The sequence below is a fragment of the Apodemus sylvaticus genome, chromosome X (genome assembly GCF_947179515.1).
Source record: "Apodemus sylvaticus chromosome X, mApoSyl1.1, whole genome shotgun sequence".
NCBI classification, from domain to species: Eukaryota; Metazoa; Chordata; class Mammalia; order Rodentia; family Muridae; genus Apodemus; species Apodemus sylvaticus.
Genome location: NC_067495.1, coordinates 78,009,374 through 78,027,739, shown reverse-complemented (window position 1 = coordinate 78,027,739; position 18,366 = coordinate 78,009,374). Strand labels below are relative to the sequence as shown.

At 35.4% G+C, this 18,366-nt stretch overlaps 1 protein-coding gene across 1 annotated transcript; it reads right to left on the bottom strand.

Moving 5' to 3' along the window:
* Positions 1 to 15,791: 15,791 nt before the first annotated feature.
* Positions 15,792 to 16,433, bottom strand: Tgif2lx (TGFB induced factor homeobox 2 like X-linked). Its single transcript, XM_052171548.1, has one exon. It carries the CDS (start codon positions 16,431 to 16,433, stop codon positions 15,792 to 15,794), a length of 642 nt encoding a protein of 213 aa, XP_052027508.1.
* Positions 16,434 to 18,366: the final 1,933 nt, after the last annotated feature.

Here is an 18,366-nt window from a genome sequence, read left to right as displayed (position 1 = left end):
TTCATTATATATTTTGGGTATTAGCCCTATCTCAAATGTAGGGTCTTTGAAGATCTTTTCCCAGACTGTAGGCTGCCATTTTATCTTATTGAAAATGTCCTTGGCCTTATATAAGCCTTCTAGCATCACGAGGTTCCATTTATCAATCATTTATCTTAGTGCCTGAGGCATTGGTATTCTGTTCAGGAAATTGTTTCCTGAAACAATGTGCTCAAAGCTCTTGCCCACTTTCTCTTCTATTAGATTTATTGTATCTTGTTTTATGTTGTGGTCTTTGATCCTCTTAGACTTGAGCTTTATACAGGGTGATAACTGCAGATCTATTTGCATTGTTCTACATTCAGATATGCAGCCAAATCAGGACCAGTTTTTTTGAAGATGTTCTTTTTCCTATTGTATAATCAATAAGTGTCATTAAGTGTGCAGATATATTTCTGGGTAATGAGTTCTATTTCATTGATCGAACTGTCTGATTCTATGCCAGTACCATGAAGTTGTTATTACTGCTCCCCCATAGTAAAGCTTGAGATGAGGAATGGTGATACCCTCAGAAGTTGATACACAGTGCAGTTTTTCTTATCTATCCTTGGTTTTATTGTTTTTACATATGAACTTGAAAATTATTCTTTCAAGTTCTACAAAAAATTGTGTTGAATTCTGATAGAAATTGCATTGAATCAGTAGTTTGTTTGGGTAAGATGTCTATATTTACTATATCAGTCCTATCAATCCATGAGCATGGGAGATCTTTTTATCTCCAGGAGCCATCTTCAATTTCTGTTTTTCAGAGACTTGATATTCTTTTCATACAGGTATTTCACTTGCTTGTTCAGAGTTAACCCATCTATTCTAATGATATTGAGTTTTATCAGTTTTTCTTATAAAACAAGGAAATTTTAGAATTTTTGTTTTTAATAAATATGCTTATGTTTTCATATTTTCTCTGAGGTTTTGTGAAGCATTGGGCCAATGCATTTAGTGAAGTAGAATTTTTTCATTGTGTCATATTCTGCTGATTGATGTGACATTTGGCTGAAGAATATTCATGTGATGTTTTGCTAAGGTAAGACCCCTGAGAGGACACATGATATTTGCCAAGAGTATAAGTAGGACTCAACAGGTGCTTGCATAGCTATCTGTGCTGCACTTACTTGGTTTCACATCTTCAATAATCTTTACATCATTGAGAGAGGCATAGTAAAGAAACGCTGGTTTTGTGGCTAGTCCTGGTCACTCCCACTGACTCATGCCAATTCAGTGGAGGCCTGGCAATTTCTATTGGATGCTGCAACCATTGACACTTTTGAACTGGACTATTGGTATACTGAAACTACTGATCTGGACTACTTGTATCCTGACAATGGAGATTGTAATCTCCCCAAAGAATTATTTCTAATCAGCAGTACATATCTGGTCCTATTTACCATCTTTTCTCTCCTAACTTCTGATTGTGGGCTAGAAAGTAGGTTGAAGTGTTTGCGAAAACGTATTAAAATAGGTTTGAAAAATCTAAGCCTACAGGTGGTACCCAACATGTCTTAGGCATAATGGGTAACTCTGCTTTTAATATGGTAGAAGAAAGGTCATTTTACGAGTTGTTAGCAATGTTTTCTAAGATGGTTGGCAAAATAGCAACTGTGGCCCCTAGATGATCTTCTATGTTGTTCCTGGAGGGAACACTTTTCTTGTGTTAGAGAAGATTTCTGAGTTAGCTAAGCATTAGAGAGTTTTCAAATAGAGGTAGATCATGAAACTAGACAGTCATTGATAGAACTATTGCCCCCTGAAAATATGTAAGACAGCAAATGGTATATGGGGAGTCCCTAATAAATGAATGGATAAGATGGGGAACTAGTAATGGTTTTCGGGAGCCTCGTGCTATTATCATAGGGCAATTCATAACCAGAAGTCTTAATAGTTGATGCTTTAATTATGGTAAATTTTGAAATTTCCCAAGAAATTGAAATTCTAGAAGATTCAGAGCTCAAACTAACAGGTATATTGACTCAGGAAAATGGAATATTAGAAGAGAACAAGCAGAATCTGGCTGTTATGAACCACAATTGTTTTTTGGGAATAGTAGCTGGAAAGGGCAAACATTGTTCAAAGTATTGATGGTCCAAAACCAACATACAAGGTAAACTCTTAATCTTGGGAAATAAACAGAGGCCTCAAAATAAACACAATATAAGCTATCTTCCTTCAGTCAGACAAAAAGTACAAAGTAGGCAAGAATATAAAAATTAAGTATTTCTGATCTTATGCATGCTATAGAAGGAAGTATAGATTTGATCTGACTGCAGATATGCTTCTTACCCTATCCCTAAAAGTTGTATGTTATAAGTTAATCACTTGTGTGTATGTTTCTTTACCATTTGTATATAAAATGGGTTAATTTCTTGATTTACTGTGCATCCTGTTTTAGTAGATGGGGTTAGAGACAAAGAAATTAGAATCATACCATATTGCATGCTGGGGAATCCTCTGGGTATATGCCCAGGAGAGGTATAGCAGGGTCCTCTGGAAGTGTCATGCCTAGCTTTCTTAGGAACCACTAGACTGATTTCCAGAGTGGTTGTACCATCTTACAGCCCCACCAGTAGTGAAGGAGTGTTCCTCTTCTTCCACATCCTCACCAAGACCTGCTGTCTCCTGAGTTTTTAACCTTAGCCATTCTGACTGGTGTGAGGTGAAATCTCAGGGTTGTTTTGATTCACATTTCCCTAATGGATAATGATGTTGAACATTTCTTAAGGTGCTTCTCAGCCATCTGAATTTCTTCAGGCGAAAATTGTTTAGGTCTGTAGCCCATTTTTTAATAGGGTTATTTGGTTCCCTGGGGTCTAACTTCTTGAGTTCTTTGTATATATTGGATATTAGCCCTCTATTGGATGCAGGGTTGGTCAAGATCTTTTCCCAATTTGTTGGTTGCCATGTTGTCCTTTTGAGAGTGTCCTTTGCCTTACAGAAACTTTGTAATTTTATGAGGTCCCATTTGTCAATTCTTGATCTTAGAGCATAAGCTATTAGTGTTCTGTTCAGGAAGTTTTCCCCTGTGCCCCACTATGTTCATAGCAGCCTTATTTATAAGAGCCAGAAGCTGGAAAGAACCCAGATATCCCTCAATGGAGGAATGGATACAGGAAATGTGGCATATATACACAATGGAGTACTATTCAGCAATTAAAAACAATGAATTCATGAATTTTTCAGGCAAGTGGATGGAACTGGAAAATATCATCCTAAGCGAGATAACGCAATCACAAAAGAATACACATGGAATACAATCATTGATAAGTGGATATTAATTAGCCCTGAAGCTCTGAATACTGAAGATACAATTAGCATATCAAATGATTCCAATGAAGAAGGAAGAAGAGGGCCCTAATCCTGGAAAGGCTTGATCCAGCATTGTAAGGGAGTGCCAGGACAGAGAAAAGGGAGGGGGAAAGATAGGAGAATGGATGGAGAGAAGAGGACTTATGGGACATATGGGGAGGGGGGAACTGGGAAAGGGAAAAGCTTTTAGAATGTAAACAAAGAATATAGAAAATAAAAAAATATAATAAGAATAGAAAGAAACGAATCATGTCATATGTGAGAAATGAGATGTGAATTGATGCAGGGGATAAAATTCTCTCAATGATTGTTGTTTCCTTAAATTAAGGGCAAGTTCACTCCCATAGAAACAATAGGTACTTTGACGAGTACTAGAAAACTTGTATTCTGGAAAACAATGGTTAATGATCACAGACCCAATTTAATGGTAAAAGTGTGTTGTCTTGGCGTAGAATGTTTGGAAGGTACAGGAGCTGATATTAGTATCCATTCCCACAAGCCTTGAAATCTAGATTGCCTACTGAAGAATGTTTACACTGAGTTTATAAGAGTTGGTAAATTATCAGATAAAAAGACAAAGTGTCCAATGTATTAACTGTGTGGGGCCAGAAAGGCAAACAGGGAAATTGAAACCTTATGTGGCTAACATGCCCATAAAATTATGGTGAACAAGTCTTTTACAACAATGGGGTATGCAAATTAATATTGCTTCAATTCCAGGCACAAAATATGAGGAATTTAATTGTGATATGTTAGGTGCCCTTGGGGAAGTTATTGATACAGGAAACTGAGAAAAAACACAACCTGTACCCATGATCCCAAAACAGGACATCACGGGGATTGAATTTCAAAATTTATAAAAGAGACCACTGCTGACATATCACTAACCTTTCCCATAAAATGGTTATCAAACAGAAATGTATGGCAAAAGAAAAATTGTAGGTACTTGAATAACTTGTAACGTTGCAACTGGAGGCTCATGATATAGAAGAGACTACAAGTACATGGAATTCCTCTGTTATTGTTGTAGTAACTCTAGGGTACCAATAGAAATGAGATCTGACATACTGATGTTTTCCATTTTGCAGAATTTTGAAGAAACAGAAAGGTATATACACCATACCATTGACACATACTCAGGATTTCAACTGCTTTAAGTTCTGAAGATGTTTATTGTGTTATTACACACTTATTGAAAATAATGACAATAATGAGGATATTTTCACAAATTAAAACTGAAAATGCTTCCACATATATATCCAATACCATGAAACAATTCTTTAAATATTACAATATAAAGCATGTTACTCATATGCTATGCAACCCCACAGATGACCTGCTTGTATCTTTAAAAAGATGCTACTTAAACTAAAAATTAGAGTAAGAAACCCCAGGGACAGATTAAATAATTCCTTGTTAACTCTAAGTTTTCTTAATGTTGATGAAACAGGAATAACAGCAGCTGAGAATCACTGGGTTATCACAAAAACAGAGCAACTAAGTCAACTAATATAAGGATGTGTTGACATTAGAATGGAAACCTGCAATAGTTTTAAGATGGCAACATGGTTATGTTTATGTATCTACAGGAAATGAAAAAAATATGGTTCCTAACAAAACTTATGAAGATATGATCTGATTAGGGAAAAGTTCTTGTCAGCTGAGACATGACTGTTTGTACAAAGCAGATAAGCCTGGGTGATTCACACTCACAGACTGTATCAGTTATTGATTTCTCTAAAATATGCATACAAATCAACTTCAAATGGTCTATCCCAAATGATCAATAACACAGAAACTTGGCGGACAGCATATAGACTGGTTAAAAATGGACTGGGCAATAAATGCTACAGCTAGGTTTTTATGAATGTGTGTGTGTGTGTGTGTGTGTGTGTGTGTGTTTGGTGGTGGTTGTTGTTGATTTGAGATTAGCTATTTTCCCCTTGAGCCCCAAACAGGAATTCTTCCCAATTCAGCATAGAGCAATTATAAAAAGACTGCTCTTTCCAATCCCCTAAGTTTGGATGAATGGTTTTAGGTTTTTGATATGTTATGGTTGTTAGCGTCTAAGGTGGTAGGTTTGAATTATTGAATGCTGATAGAAATTTAAGGTTGTTTTTTTATTGTGAACTTATAGAAAATGTAAGTTTGTTTGGTTTCAGTTATTGATAGGAATTTAAGGTTGTTTTGTTTCGATTGTTATATACTGACAGGAATTTAAGGCTATTTTGTATTTATTTTATGGTAAGAGAAATTTAATGTTTTTTACTTTGATACTGATATGAATTTAATATTGTTTTTTCTAAATTATTATAAATTAATAGAAATTTAAGGCTTTGACTATATTATACATACATTGTTTATTTAACATATGATATAAATTCTAGTTTATAGTTCAAATAATTATTTTTATTGTACATAGGTTGTTAATGTTAGGTAAAAACACAATTATTTTAGAAAATGGAGGCTATGAAATAGAAAATTCTGATTTTGTTATGTGATGCAGAATCACATAATATTTTACTGAAGCAGACTTATGTGATGTTTTGCTGAGGCAAAACCCATGAGAAGACAGTGATACTTGGAGAGAGTATAGGTAGGCCTCAATTGGACTCTTCTGACAGTGAGTGCTTGCATACATAACTGGGCAACGCTCAGTTGGTCTAAGATATTTGCTGATCTTCACTGTGTTGACAGAGGCATCACAGAGAACTCTTAGCATTGCTGCTAGTCCTGGTTGCTCACACTCACTCATGCCTATTTGTTGGAGGCCTGGTGTTTTCTGCTGGATCCTGAAAGTTCTAACACTTTTGAACTGGATTGTTGGTATCTTGCCACTACTGAACTGGATAGCTGGTATCCTGACAAATATAGATTGGAATCTTGCCAAAGCACTACATCTAAACAGGTTGATACCTTGTCCTATTTACCAACTTTCCCTACCTGCTTTTGGACTGTGGGCTACAAGGGGAGGGGGGAAATCAAAACATTTGAGAATCCTTATTAAAGTAGGATTTGAAAAATCTAAGCCTGCAGTTTAGTCAGGGATAGTTCCATGCAAAATATAGTCATTTTTAAGGATCCAGAAACTGTACATTCAAATTAAATTGCCATTTACAAATATTTGCAAAATGTTTTGGATTTATTTGGGGTTTTCCTTGCTCATTCTCTTCCCTCTGACAAACATTTGCAATTTTGGACTCATCTGAAACATACTCAAGGCTATGTTATATTAGTTATTTAGTCTTATTAGGACATTAAAGTATGGAAACAGTGATATGCTTCAGTACTCTCATTATTTATAATCACTTAATACTATTTTTTATAACTTAAGATATGGTATTAGGACAATGAAATTATTATTTAGATATGTAATTATTTTCTGTTTTTCCAGAAACAAGATCCCAGTACTAGACAGAGAAATATGAAGGGGTAGAAAAGAATTGGTATAGATGCATTTTTAAAATAAAAAAGAAAATGGTTGAGGCTTTTTTAAAAGGCAACATTTTTCTGTTCTGAAACTCTATATAATTTGTTTATGATTATTAAGGTACACTTATAAAATCTGAGTCTGATGATTACAGCAGGATCTTGTTCTGACTTGAACTGTTCATTTTACATAAACTGAATTTTCTAACTTTGGCAAAAGCTGTTTTTAGGAAGGCCACAAACTTTGGAATGATGTGATTTCAGTAGAGGAAGAAGAATATGGGTATCACATAGACACCAATGATCAATAATGTAGCCCTTCACAGCAGTAGCTCTTTGGAACAACATATGGCAACAGAATTACCTTTGTACTACCCAACTGAGGAATATAATTTATCCAGTTGAGGAACTGTTGTGACAGGCAATACATTCAATGCTGCACATGTTCTGCATTCCAATGCATAGGCCACATACTCAGAAGACCAAACTCTGGCAATGTTTTGTTTCTAACTGACCAAACACAAATATTTTATAGTATTAAATAAATAAATAAATAAATAAATAAATAAATAAATAAATAAATAAATAAATCAGTTTGCAATATCATCGTAATTGCTGGAAATAAATTGAAATAGATTTACTTATAATACATAGTTCATGAATAGATTAAAGAGCCTTTTCTTTGTTAAGTAAAAGCAGCAGTAGATTGTGACTTACTTTGAAGTTAAGCACTAATTATCAACTGTACAAAATCTAGAACAACAAGCCAAGAGAGTTTCAATGATGGGTTGTCTAGATAAAGATGGCCTCTCAGGATATTTAGAAGATCATCTTAATTATACTAGTTTTTGTTGGCAGACCTACCACTGTGGGACATAACATTTCCAGGGTATTGGTTCCTGGACTGCACGGGGTACAGAGCTAAACAAAGAATTTTCACCTGAAGAACTTTGGATGGCGGAGAAGCATCTTAAAATATGTTCAACATTATTAGTCATTAGGAAAATGCAAATCAAAACAACCCTGAGATTTCACCTCACACCAGTCAGAATGGCTAAGATCAAAAACTCAGGAGACAGCAGGTGTTGGTGAGGATGTGGAAAAAGAGGAACACTCCTCCACTGCTGGTGGGGTTGCAAATTTGCACAACCACTCTGGAAATCAGTCTGGCGGTTCCTCAGAATACTGGGCACCTCACTTCCTCCAGAATATCCTGCTATACCACTCCTGGGCATGTACCCAGAGGATTTCCCAGCATGTAATAAGGATACATGCTCCACTATGTTCATAGCAGCCCTATTTATAATAACCAGAAGCTGGAAAGAACCCAGGTATCCCTCAACAGAAGAATGGATGCAAAAAAATGTGGTATATAAACACAATGGGGTACTATTCAGACATTAGAAACAATGAATTATATATATATACATATCCTGGAGCTGAAATTACAGATCTGCATCACCATTCCCTTCACATACTGACATATTTTAATTTAAAAGAGGTATTGATTATTAGATAATTATATAAAGTATTTTAGATAATTCTTTTGAAGTACGTTTAAGATTATCTAATATTTATTGAGAAAAAACATATTTTTAACGTTATATTCCAAGGCCCTAATGGGATCAAAAAACATGCTTAACTCTATTTGGGCAGTTTAGTCCATTTGTTTATGTAATGTGCCACATTTTTTAAGACTCTTTTTTATGAAGTTACCACCAATGATATGAAAACTTTTCCTGAACAACTTACTAACCATGATTTCCTTGCAGAGTATGATGGTGTTAAATTGTAATGGTGGGCCTTTCTATGCCTACCCCAGTTACCAAATAATGACATGGTTTATTTATAAGCTTATAGCCTTATAGCTATATATTTTTTCTCACTAGCTTAAAACTTAATCATCACACTTTACTAATCTAAGTTCTGTCATAAGCCTGATTAGATACCTCTCCTTCCTTCCATGCCTAGATGGCTGAATCTTCTGTTACTTCACTTCTTCCTAGAGTCTCTCTCTCTCTCTCTCTCTCTCTCTCTCTCTCTCTCTCTCTCTCTCTCTCTCTCTGTCTCATCACTTTACTATTCTGCTTTTACTATAGGCCATAGACTCTGTACTGTAGGGAAGCAATGAAAGACAGAGACACCTTCATACAATGTATAAAAATATTACTCCAACTTTGAAGCTTGTACATTCTTTTAGTGTTCAAACTCATGTGTTTCTGATAATATTCACATAACAGAGCCTTCATCTTGCAGACTCTACTTATCATTTATTTGGTAAAACAATATAGAATAATTTCCAACCTTATTTCAGCTATTTATATTAGAGCTTTATAATAGTTGTATATGACTTCCTAATTCAATGAAGTAGTTTGCATAGATATGGATTTATCTAAAAAGGTCTTCATAGGCATGTCTTTATAATTTAATGATAAATTAGACAAAAGTCAGAAAACTGAAAATATTATTTTTAATGCTAAAATAATGGAATATCAATTTTAAGGTAAAATAAAAGAAGTTTTATATATAAGTCCTGCTTTACATTAAATTTATAGTATCATGTACTAAAAATCATTCTTTGATTCTTTTTTTAAAAAATTCACCAATTTTAATAACTTTTTATTCAACTTACACTGTGCTATATAAAGACTATTTAAGATTTTTAAAAATAATGCTTTTATTAATTATTTGAGAGCTTCATACAATTTATTTTGAGCATCTCCAAATCCCTTTCCTGTCTCCTTACAGTCACAAGCCACTTGCTTATCTACTCAAATTTAGGTTCTCTCTCTTAATAAACCCATCATTCCAAGTGTATGCTCTTGGGTAAGATACATGCCCTGAAGTAATAATATTCAGTGTATTAATGGTTACTGATTCTCACTATCTAAGCACCTAGAATTAGCAGTGTTACTTCAGTAGTGGTTGACTTAGTACCCATATTCTCTGCTACATTTTTGGATTGTGTATGATGAACTTTTAAGTTTTATGCATGCTGTCACTGTGAATTCATATGTGCAACTGCTCTGTTGAAATTAGAAAATAATGTATTCTTGAAGTAACCCACCTTAGCTAATAATCTTGAATAATTGCTACTCAGAGAAGAACCATGAGCCTTGAAGTGGGGACATTAAAATATGTCTTATTCTCTGCCTGTTGACCATGTGGTAGTTCCTGTGTTAATCACTATACATAACGAGAAGAAAGTTAGCACAAAATAGTTTTAAATAAATACGTTATGTAATATTTATTTTCTATTTGAATGTTTTTCTAAAACTTAACTTCTACTCTTAAGTAGACTTGGGGGTCTCCATTCTTACCTTATAAATTATACAAATTACAAATTTATGAGTGGCATCCTTAATGGTTTCTATCAGTGAATTTTAATTTTATTTTCCAATTGATCTTAGTTCAGTATCTATAATATTTTATTTTTCCTTACACTATATTTTGATTATATTCTTTCTTTTTGCCAACTCCTCCCAGAATTGTCCCTTCTTGTCTATGCACAAAACTTCATCTTTGGTCTCTATCTCTTTTTCTTGATTTTGAAAATAGCATCAAAAAAAAAAAACAAACCTTGAAAGGAAATCAAAGCAAACATAGCAGGGTAGACCCCATACCCAGGAATCATTGTCAAAAATTATTAGGTGAAAATGTGTGGCCCTAGATGACAGTGCTGATTCCAAGCTTCTAAGATTGCAGGTGAGTATCACATGAGCTGTTTTTTGCCATGACACCAAAACCAAAATCCAACATTTCTCAATAACTGTGTTAGGCACTCTTCTGCTAACAAACATAAAACACACAAACAAAAACAGACAAAACCCATACTATCTCACTGTTCTGCCTCTAAGAGTCAACTGACATAGGCAAAATACATACACTTCCCAGAAAGTTCCTGTCAGTTCAAACCCCTCACTCTAGTCTCTATTTTATAAAATGCCTGCCTCCCCATTAAGTTATTCTCTGATCCCAAGACACAGCAAGACAGTGAGTTTCTAAATAAAAATGCTTTTATTTCCTTGAAGTAATCTTGTTCAAAGTTTTCACTAAACCTTCCTTATAAACTTAAAATGGACTTTTTTTGGTTGTTTTTGTTTTTGTTTTGTTTTTTGTTTTTGTTTTCCTTGGTCATTGTTTTTTTTGTTTACTTTTTTGTTGAGCTATTTTTTAAGTCTTTTTTGATTAGGTCTTAATATATTCTTTATCATAAAGTTCTAAAATCAATAAATATAGGCAAATGCAGTTGTGTTCAAAGTTTAGTATTGGATATGTCTCCAGTTTATATTCTATCTAGTGCAAAAAATATAATAACTCTAATATAATAACTCCAAATAACTAGAAACATACTGAGCATATTACCTAACTCTATTGTTCTTGGACGTATACCCAATATATTCTATTTCCTATTACAGACATGTGTATGTACCCATGCAAATATCTATCCTAATCGCAAATAACTTTCACACAGAAACTGACTAGATGCTCACCATCTGACAAATATAAAATGAAAAATACATACATATGTATATATAATAGACTTTTATTCAATAATAAAGAAAAATAAAGTTAAAAACCTGAATTTAAATGCATAGAGTTGAAGAATATACTAAGAGAAGTAACAGACCCAGAAACTCATATGTATATCTTAGTATTAAATCCAAGCTGGTGGTCTATGTTCTGCTTGAGAGAGTTTTCTAGCCTACTTTCTCTCTGCTCTGCCTTCTTTATCTCTGAACTGCTTTCTCTGGAATCTCCAGATAGGTCTCTCTCTCTCTGTCTCTCTCTGTCTGTCTCTCTCTGTCTCTCTGTCTCTCTGTCTCTCTGTCTCTGTCTCTGTCTCTTTTCTGCTTGAGACAGTTCTCCAATAATTCTTAATTGCTATTCAAAATTTCTCTTACGAGCTCATCTCTTGCAGATCATAAGCCCAGTCTTTTATTTTCTCCTAAGAAGTAAGGGCCTGGGATGCTCATTAATAGGATAATCATAAGGAAACTTGGAGTAAATGACTGGATTGATATGAAATATAAAAGACATAACACACATTTCTTTTAACATTGCAAAAGAATTCAGATATCTATCTGCCTCTGTTAGGCACAGACTATTAGCTAGCTGGGTGGGACTCTATCCTGAAAGTACCCATTTCTAGCATATGTCAGCCTAACCTTGCTCTGTCCCAGGCCAACACTGAACTGAGGAATCTGTCTGCCTTTTTAAGCATAAAGAGGAAAGTTTAATTGGGTGGGATCTCTTGAAATCACCAGTACCTAAATCTCTTTAAATCCTTCTTTAATATCTTTCAGACAAGTTGGCTCAAAACTAGCCACTTTTGTTCTTTTAGATTCTGAAAGTCCCTCATAATTTATTTTGCACCCTTATATTTTTCATAGTTGAAAAATTATATATTATTAACCCACTTTTTTAGAGTTCTTTTCTACAACATAAAGGGCTGCCCTAAAGGTCCCAGCATTTAATATTTTGCTAAGACGCTAGCCACCACCTTCACTTCTGGACTTGTGTTTTTTAACTTCATTTCCCTTTATTGTTGAATGAGTTGTTGAATATACACAATTATGTATTTTTCATTATATATTCATCAGATCGTGAACATCTAGTCAGTTTCTGTGTTATAGTTATTTGTGACTAGGATAGATATTTGCATGGGTACATATGCATGTCTGTAATAGGAAATAGAATATATTGGGTATACTTCCAAGAACAATAGAATTAGGTAATATGCTCAGTCTGTTTCTATTTATTTGAGGAATTTTCACACTGTTTTCTATCATTTCTGTTCCAATATATACTTTGACTAAAAAATATTTAAGGGGGTTCCATACTCCCCAATCCTCACAAACATTTATAGCCTTTTATCTACTAATTATCCTCTTTCAAATAGTTCTCAATTGTATTTATGCATCAAGGAAATAGATATGATATAGTATCTCAAAGAAATAAAATACTTTTGAAAAATATGGTTTGGTTTGCTTATTATTAACAATATGCAACACATTTCTTAAATTTATCCTCTTAACATAAAGGTAAGAAGGAATAATGCAATAAGATTTTTTTCACCATTTCTCAGATTATTGGAGTTATTAAGCTTTTTTGCACTAGATAGAATATAAACTGGAGACATATCCAATACTAATCTTTGAACACAACTGCATTTGCCTATATTTATTGTTTGATTTTAGAACTTTAAAAATCTTAGAACTGAGTTGTAAGATAGATACAACTCATAACCTATGGGATAAAAAGAAGGAAAACCTAAAATGCTCTCAAGTAGATAATCTAATTAATCAATATTAAAATATTAGAACAAAAAAACAAAACAGATCCCAAAATAGTGGATGGGAAGAAAGAGGAAAATCAAAGTAAAAGGAAATAGAAATAAAAATGCAATATAAGATGTTGTGACAGGAAGCATTAGCGAACCCCAAAAGACCAACCAAGAGCAGGCTCCAATGTAATCACATAAAGGTCTTCATTTACAAGCTTAATCTTGTACCATACTGCAGTCTCTGATGCAGTAGAATGGGAAGGATCAATCCCTAGTTCAATTTTAAGCAAATATTTATAGAAGCATATTTGATTGGTGGGGACCATTATGGCCTTTAACATAATTGGCTGGTGCTGGAAGACAACCCATAAACTTAAATTTCATTTTTCTCTTGATTGGTGGTTGTTAGGGAGTGAAGTGTTAGGGGCAGGATTGTAACCTGGATGTGTAGATTTCTTAAGAGGTGACCTGGAAACTGGTGTTAGAGCAGTTTAGGTACCAGCCTGTTATTTAACCCAAGTTCAACTTTAGGTAAGGTTCTCTAAGATTGTGTCTGAACCAAAGATCTGGTCTCTCAAACCAATCAATGAAGCAAATATGCTCTTTCTTTGAAAACAATGAATTCATGAAAATTCTAAGCACATGGTTGGAACTGGAAAATACCATCCTAAGTGAGGTAACCCAATCACAAAACACTACTCAGGGAATGCAGTCACTGATAAGTGGATATTAATTAGCCCAGAATCTCTGAATACCCAAGACACAATTAACATAACAAATCATTCCCAAGAAGAAGGAAGGAGAGGGCCCTGGTCTTGGAAAGGCTTGATGCAGCATTGTAGGGGATGGCCAGGACAGAGAAGTGGGAGGGGGTGATTGGGGAATGGGCATGGGAAGAGGGCTTATGGGACTTATGGGGGGGGGAGGAATCGGGAAAGGGGAACCCATTTGGAATGTAAACAAATAATATAGAAAATTTAAAAAAATATAAACAAGGTTTATGGTCAGTTTAATGAAAAGAGAGAAAGAAGACACAAATTAACAAAATTAGAGATGAAAGGAAAAATGCTACAACAGATACTAATGAAATCTAGAAAACACTGAGAATATATTGTAAAAGTAACATTTATTCACCTGATGTAATTGTCTTCTCAGATGCTTACTGCTGAATAAACTTACCCCTTCTAGTTCTTTCTGGACTCTGGCTGGCTGGTTCAGCTCAGCTGTTCTGGATTAAACTCCTCTCAAAGCTGACTCATTGTCTTCTCTCAGCTTCTCACTGAATTGTTCTGCTTTGTCTAAAACTAATTCTGACAATCTGTTCTCATATTCTTTTTTCATGATTCTCTGGATCAGCTGCTTCTGCTAACCTGCATGAACTGCATGAACTCAAGAATGAACTCAACTCCACTGCACTGCCCTCACTGCAGTGACTCCCAACTGACTGCACCAAACTAGACTCAACTGAATTAACTGACTTTCTCTCTCCTTTTGCTGCTCTGAAATAGCTTTCCTGTTGAGAGTTGGGCATATCCAATCTCTTGACTCCCTTTGTTAAATCTTTCTCTGACTTACCATTTTGTCTCCCATCAATTAGACATCATTTTGGGGATTAAAATTGTGTGGATTCTAGACAATAGGATTAAAGGTGTATACTAAGGGTGTCTCTGCATTTTAGCCAGATCACACAGACCTAGAAGGTTTTACTTGATTAAAATTCCTCTGCAATATGTCATGAAAATATATTTTCCACTAAAGTTTAGAATATAACACAATATGAACACTTTCTAGATACAGTAACCTATCAAAATTAACCCAAGATGAAATAGTTGAAATAAATCTAAAGCATTTTGAAATGAGAAATAAATGTTAAATAATTAAAACAAACAAAATATAAGTTAGACGAGTGTAATTTCTGTTTTACTAAAATCATCTAGATTGCTTCCTTTTCCCCCCATAAAGTATCTATAGAAGGTTTGGGGTGAATTTATTGTTACAGATTTCCTGTGATGCACATAATTAAAACTAACAAAACACATTCTCCAAACTCAGTGAACACACTAAGAATTGGCAGTGGTAACCTGCCAATATGAAGTTGTCCATGAAATTACCATGCCAAATGTTTACTAGTATTCACCTAAAGAGATTACTCTTACCCCCCCCCCCCTGAAAAATTTATGAAGTCACTTTACTTTGGCTTTCATACTCATAGTCCTGCAGAGATGAACTCTAACACAAAATAAACTGTACAAATGGAAACACAGAGTAGAAAGCATTTAAAAGCTCACACATTAAAATCTGGCCAACAGTGCCATAAGCACCTGTTCTTGAGTTTTTCCTTTCTATTATCTGTACAACTAATAAAGATAGTTATACAAAGAGAAGGAAAGAAGAATGTCTTGATATCCAGGACTCTCTCAGGTGGAAAAATTGAGAATAAACCTGAACATCTTTGTCTGTAGCTTGCATGATGTTTAATATTAGATACATAGGTCTTAAAACCCGGGGGGGGGGGGAATAAAGTTAGAAATTTGATTAAAGTTCAATATCACGGATACAGACATTCATCAGAAAATACTGATGTGGTTAGCAAAATTGAGATGTGATAATGGAAAAGGTTTCTCAAGAAGGGGAATAATATGGAAAAAACTGATGGCATTACAAGATGGCATTACAAGCTAATCAAGTTGAGTATTAATGAACCCACCAGAGTTCATGTGAACTGTTGTTGGGGAGATTATGGGTTGGGATATTGCTTCTTCTGCTCCTCCATTTCTGCTGCCTTCTGTACAGCAGCATCAACCAACATATAGAAGCTGCTAAAATCGGGCTTTTCCTCTGGCCATGCAAGTTCAGAAGACCAAGGCTCACTGCTTAAAATACTATCTTCTTTCTCTTTTTGGGCTTCTGGGATAATCTTCTGACTTGGAGAAGACTCAAGATATTGCAGTTTTTCTGGCGATTCTTGACGTATTGGTAGGGGCAGAACCTGCCTGTTGGCTTTTGCATTAAACCATGCCTTGACCTCTTCGGCATCGGCAGCCTGGTCTTCACTGCTAAAGTTGTCTGGATTGTGAAGAAGTTCAGGGAGAAGGCGTCTTCGGGCATTTGTAAACCAGTTGGATATCTGCAGGTAAGATAAATTGGTCTTCTTGGACAGCATTTGTTTGTCTCCTTCAGTAGGGTAGGCATTAAGCTGGTGCTTATAGAGCCAGTCACGGAGGATCTTCACAGACTCGGATGGCAGCAAGTATCCTTTCCGAAGCTTCTGCCTGTCACGAAACTTCTTCTTACAGGTTCTCTCAAGTCTTAACCTGATTGGGGTGCCTTCTTTCTTAGTGTCTTCAGATTCCTCTGAACTACCTTCAGCCTCCTCCATGTTCTGGAAGACTGCCTTCAGTGCCTAGAAAACAGGGATGACTGAAGTAAGAATAAGGCTGCCTTGGGAAAGCCAGGGAAGACCTTTACTGATTTCTGAACTGGATTCCCATCTGTTGCCATGCTGATTGTTGCTATCACTTGAGCCAGCTGGCTCTGTGATATCACAAACTCTCTAGGCCAGACCCCTACCCCCTTCCCACCCATATATCCCGACACTTTTTGTCTCTACATGGCCTGTTTTACTTTATTCTTTTATTCTTTTTAACCATACTTTAATGTATTTGTGTATGTGTTCTTTCTCCATCTTCAAAAAAATAGTTTTCATATTCTTTCAGCAGGTGTCAACTAAGTACCAAGTACATATATTGGAGAAAAATATTGCCATTCATTTAAAAATTCCACTTATTTACTCTCTCTCTCTCTCTCTCTCTCTCTCTCTCTCTCTGCGGTACGTGTGTGTGTGTGTGTGTGTGCGCGCGCGCGCGCGCGCGCGGCACATACCATGGGTTCATGTTGTGGTGAGAGGACCTGTGTTCTTTCGTTCTATCATGCAGGTTCTAATGATTAAACTCAGGAGATCAGCCTTGAAAGCAAATGCCTTTACCCACTAACCAAGCTATTTTCAATATTTTTCTTTCTTTTTGTTATTTTTATTTTTCATCATGTCTTTAATTGATTTGTGTATGAATGTACATTGTATGTTTAAAAGACTGAACATTCTTTCTTTAAAATGTTATAGTGTTTTTTGTCTTACTCTTGTATCTAAAGTCAAATAAAGCTTTTTGAGTCACAGGAAAATGTTGTCAGTAGCCAGTCCCATAACATTTAGAGGAAACTCCACTCCCAAATGCTCTATCATGCCCAGGATCATAGGAACAAAGGTGAGGAGGACACAATATCTGTTCTAACACCAGGAGTTACTGAGACCTGAGGAATCCAAGGACCCAGGAACTCCACCAGACCAGTGGCCTGGGTTCCTTCAATTTGGGCCAGTGCACTGAGTAGACCTTGTTACAAACTCTTCAGCCAGTCCCACAATACCCAGAGGAAGTTCCACTCCTCAGCACTCTAACACACCCAGGATCACAGGATTCCAGGATCACAGGATCGCAGGAGCTTGGTCACATCAGAATCTCAGGGTCTCGGAGTCAGTTTGATACCTAGGAGTTTGGACACACCCAGGATCTCAGAATAACTGGATCACAGAATAACAGGATCACAGAGAAAGCATGACTCTGAGTTCTGACACAACCGGAATTACAGGAAGGACAGGCTCCAGTCAGATATAACAAGGGCAGGTTGCAAAAGAGATAACCAGATTGAGGAAGGCAATGATGGTAAGAGCATAAACAACAGAAAACAAGGCTATTTAGAATTATCAGAATCTACTTCTCCCACCAGAGCAGGTTCTTGATATACTATCACACAGGAAAGGCACTTCTCATGATGATGATGATCATGATGATGGTGATGATGATGATGATGATAGAGGACTTTAAGTAGGTCATAATTAAGTCCCGTAAAGAAACACATGAGAACACAGGTAAACAGATAGAAGTTCTTAAAGAGAAAACACAAAAATCCCTTAAAGAATTACAGGAAAACACAATCAATTAGGAGAAGGAAATGAACAAAACCATCAGGATCTAAAAATGGAAATAGAAACAATAAAGAAATCACAAAAGGAAATAACACTGGAGTTAAAAAACCTAGGAAAGAAATCAGGAATCACCAACAGAATATAAGAAATGGAAGAGAGAATCTCAGGTGCAGAAGATACTACAAAAAATATTGACACAACAGTCAAAGAAAATGCAAAATCCAAAAAGCTTCTAACCCCTAACATCCAGGAAATCCAGGACACAATGAGAAGACCAAACCTAAGGATAATAGGTATAGAAGAGAGCGAAGATTTATAACTTAAAGGGCCA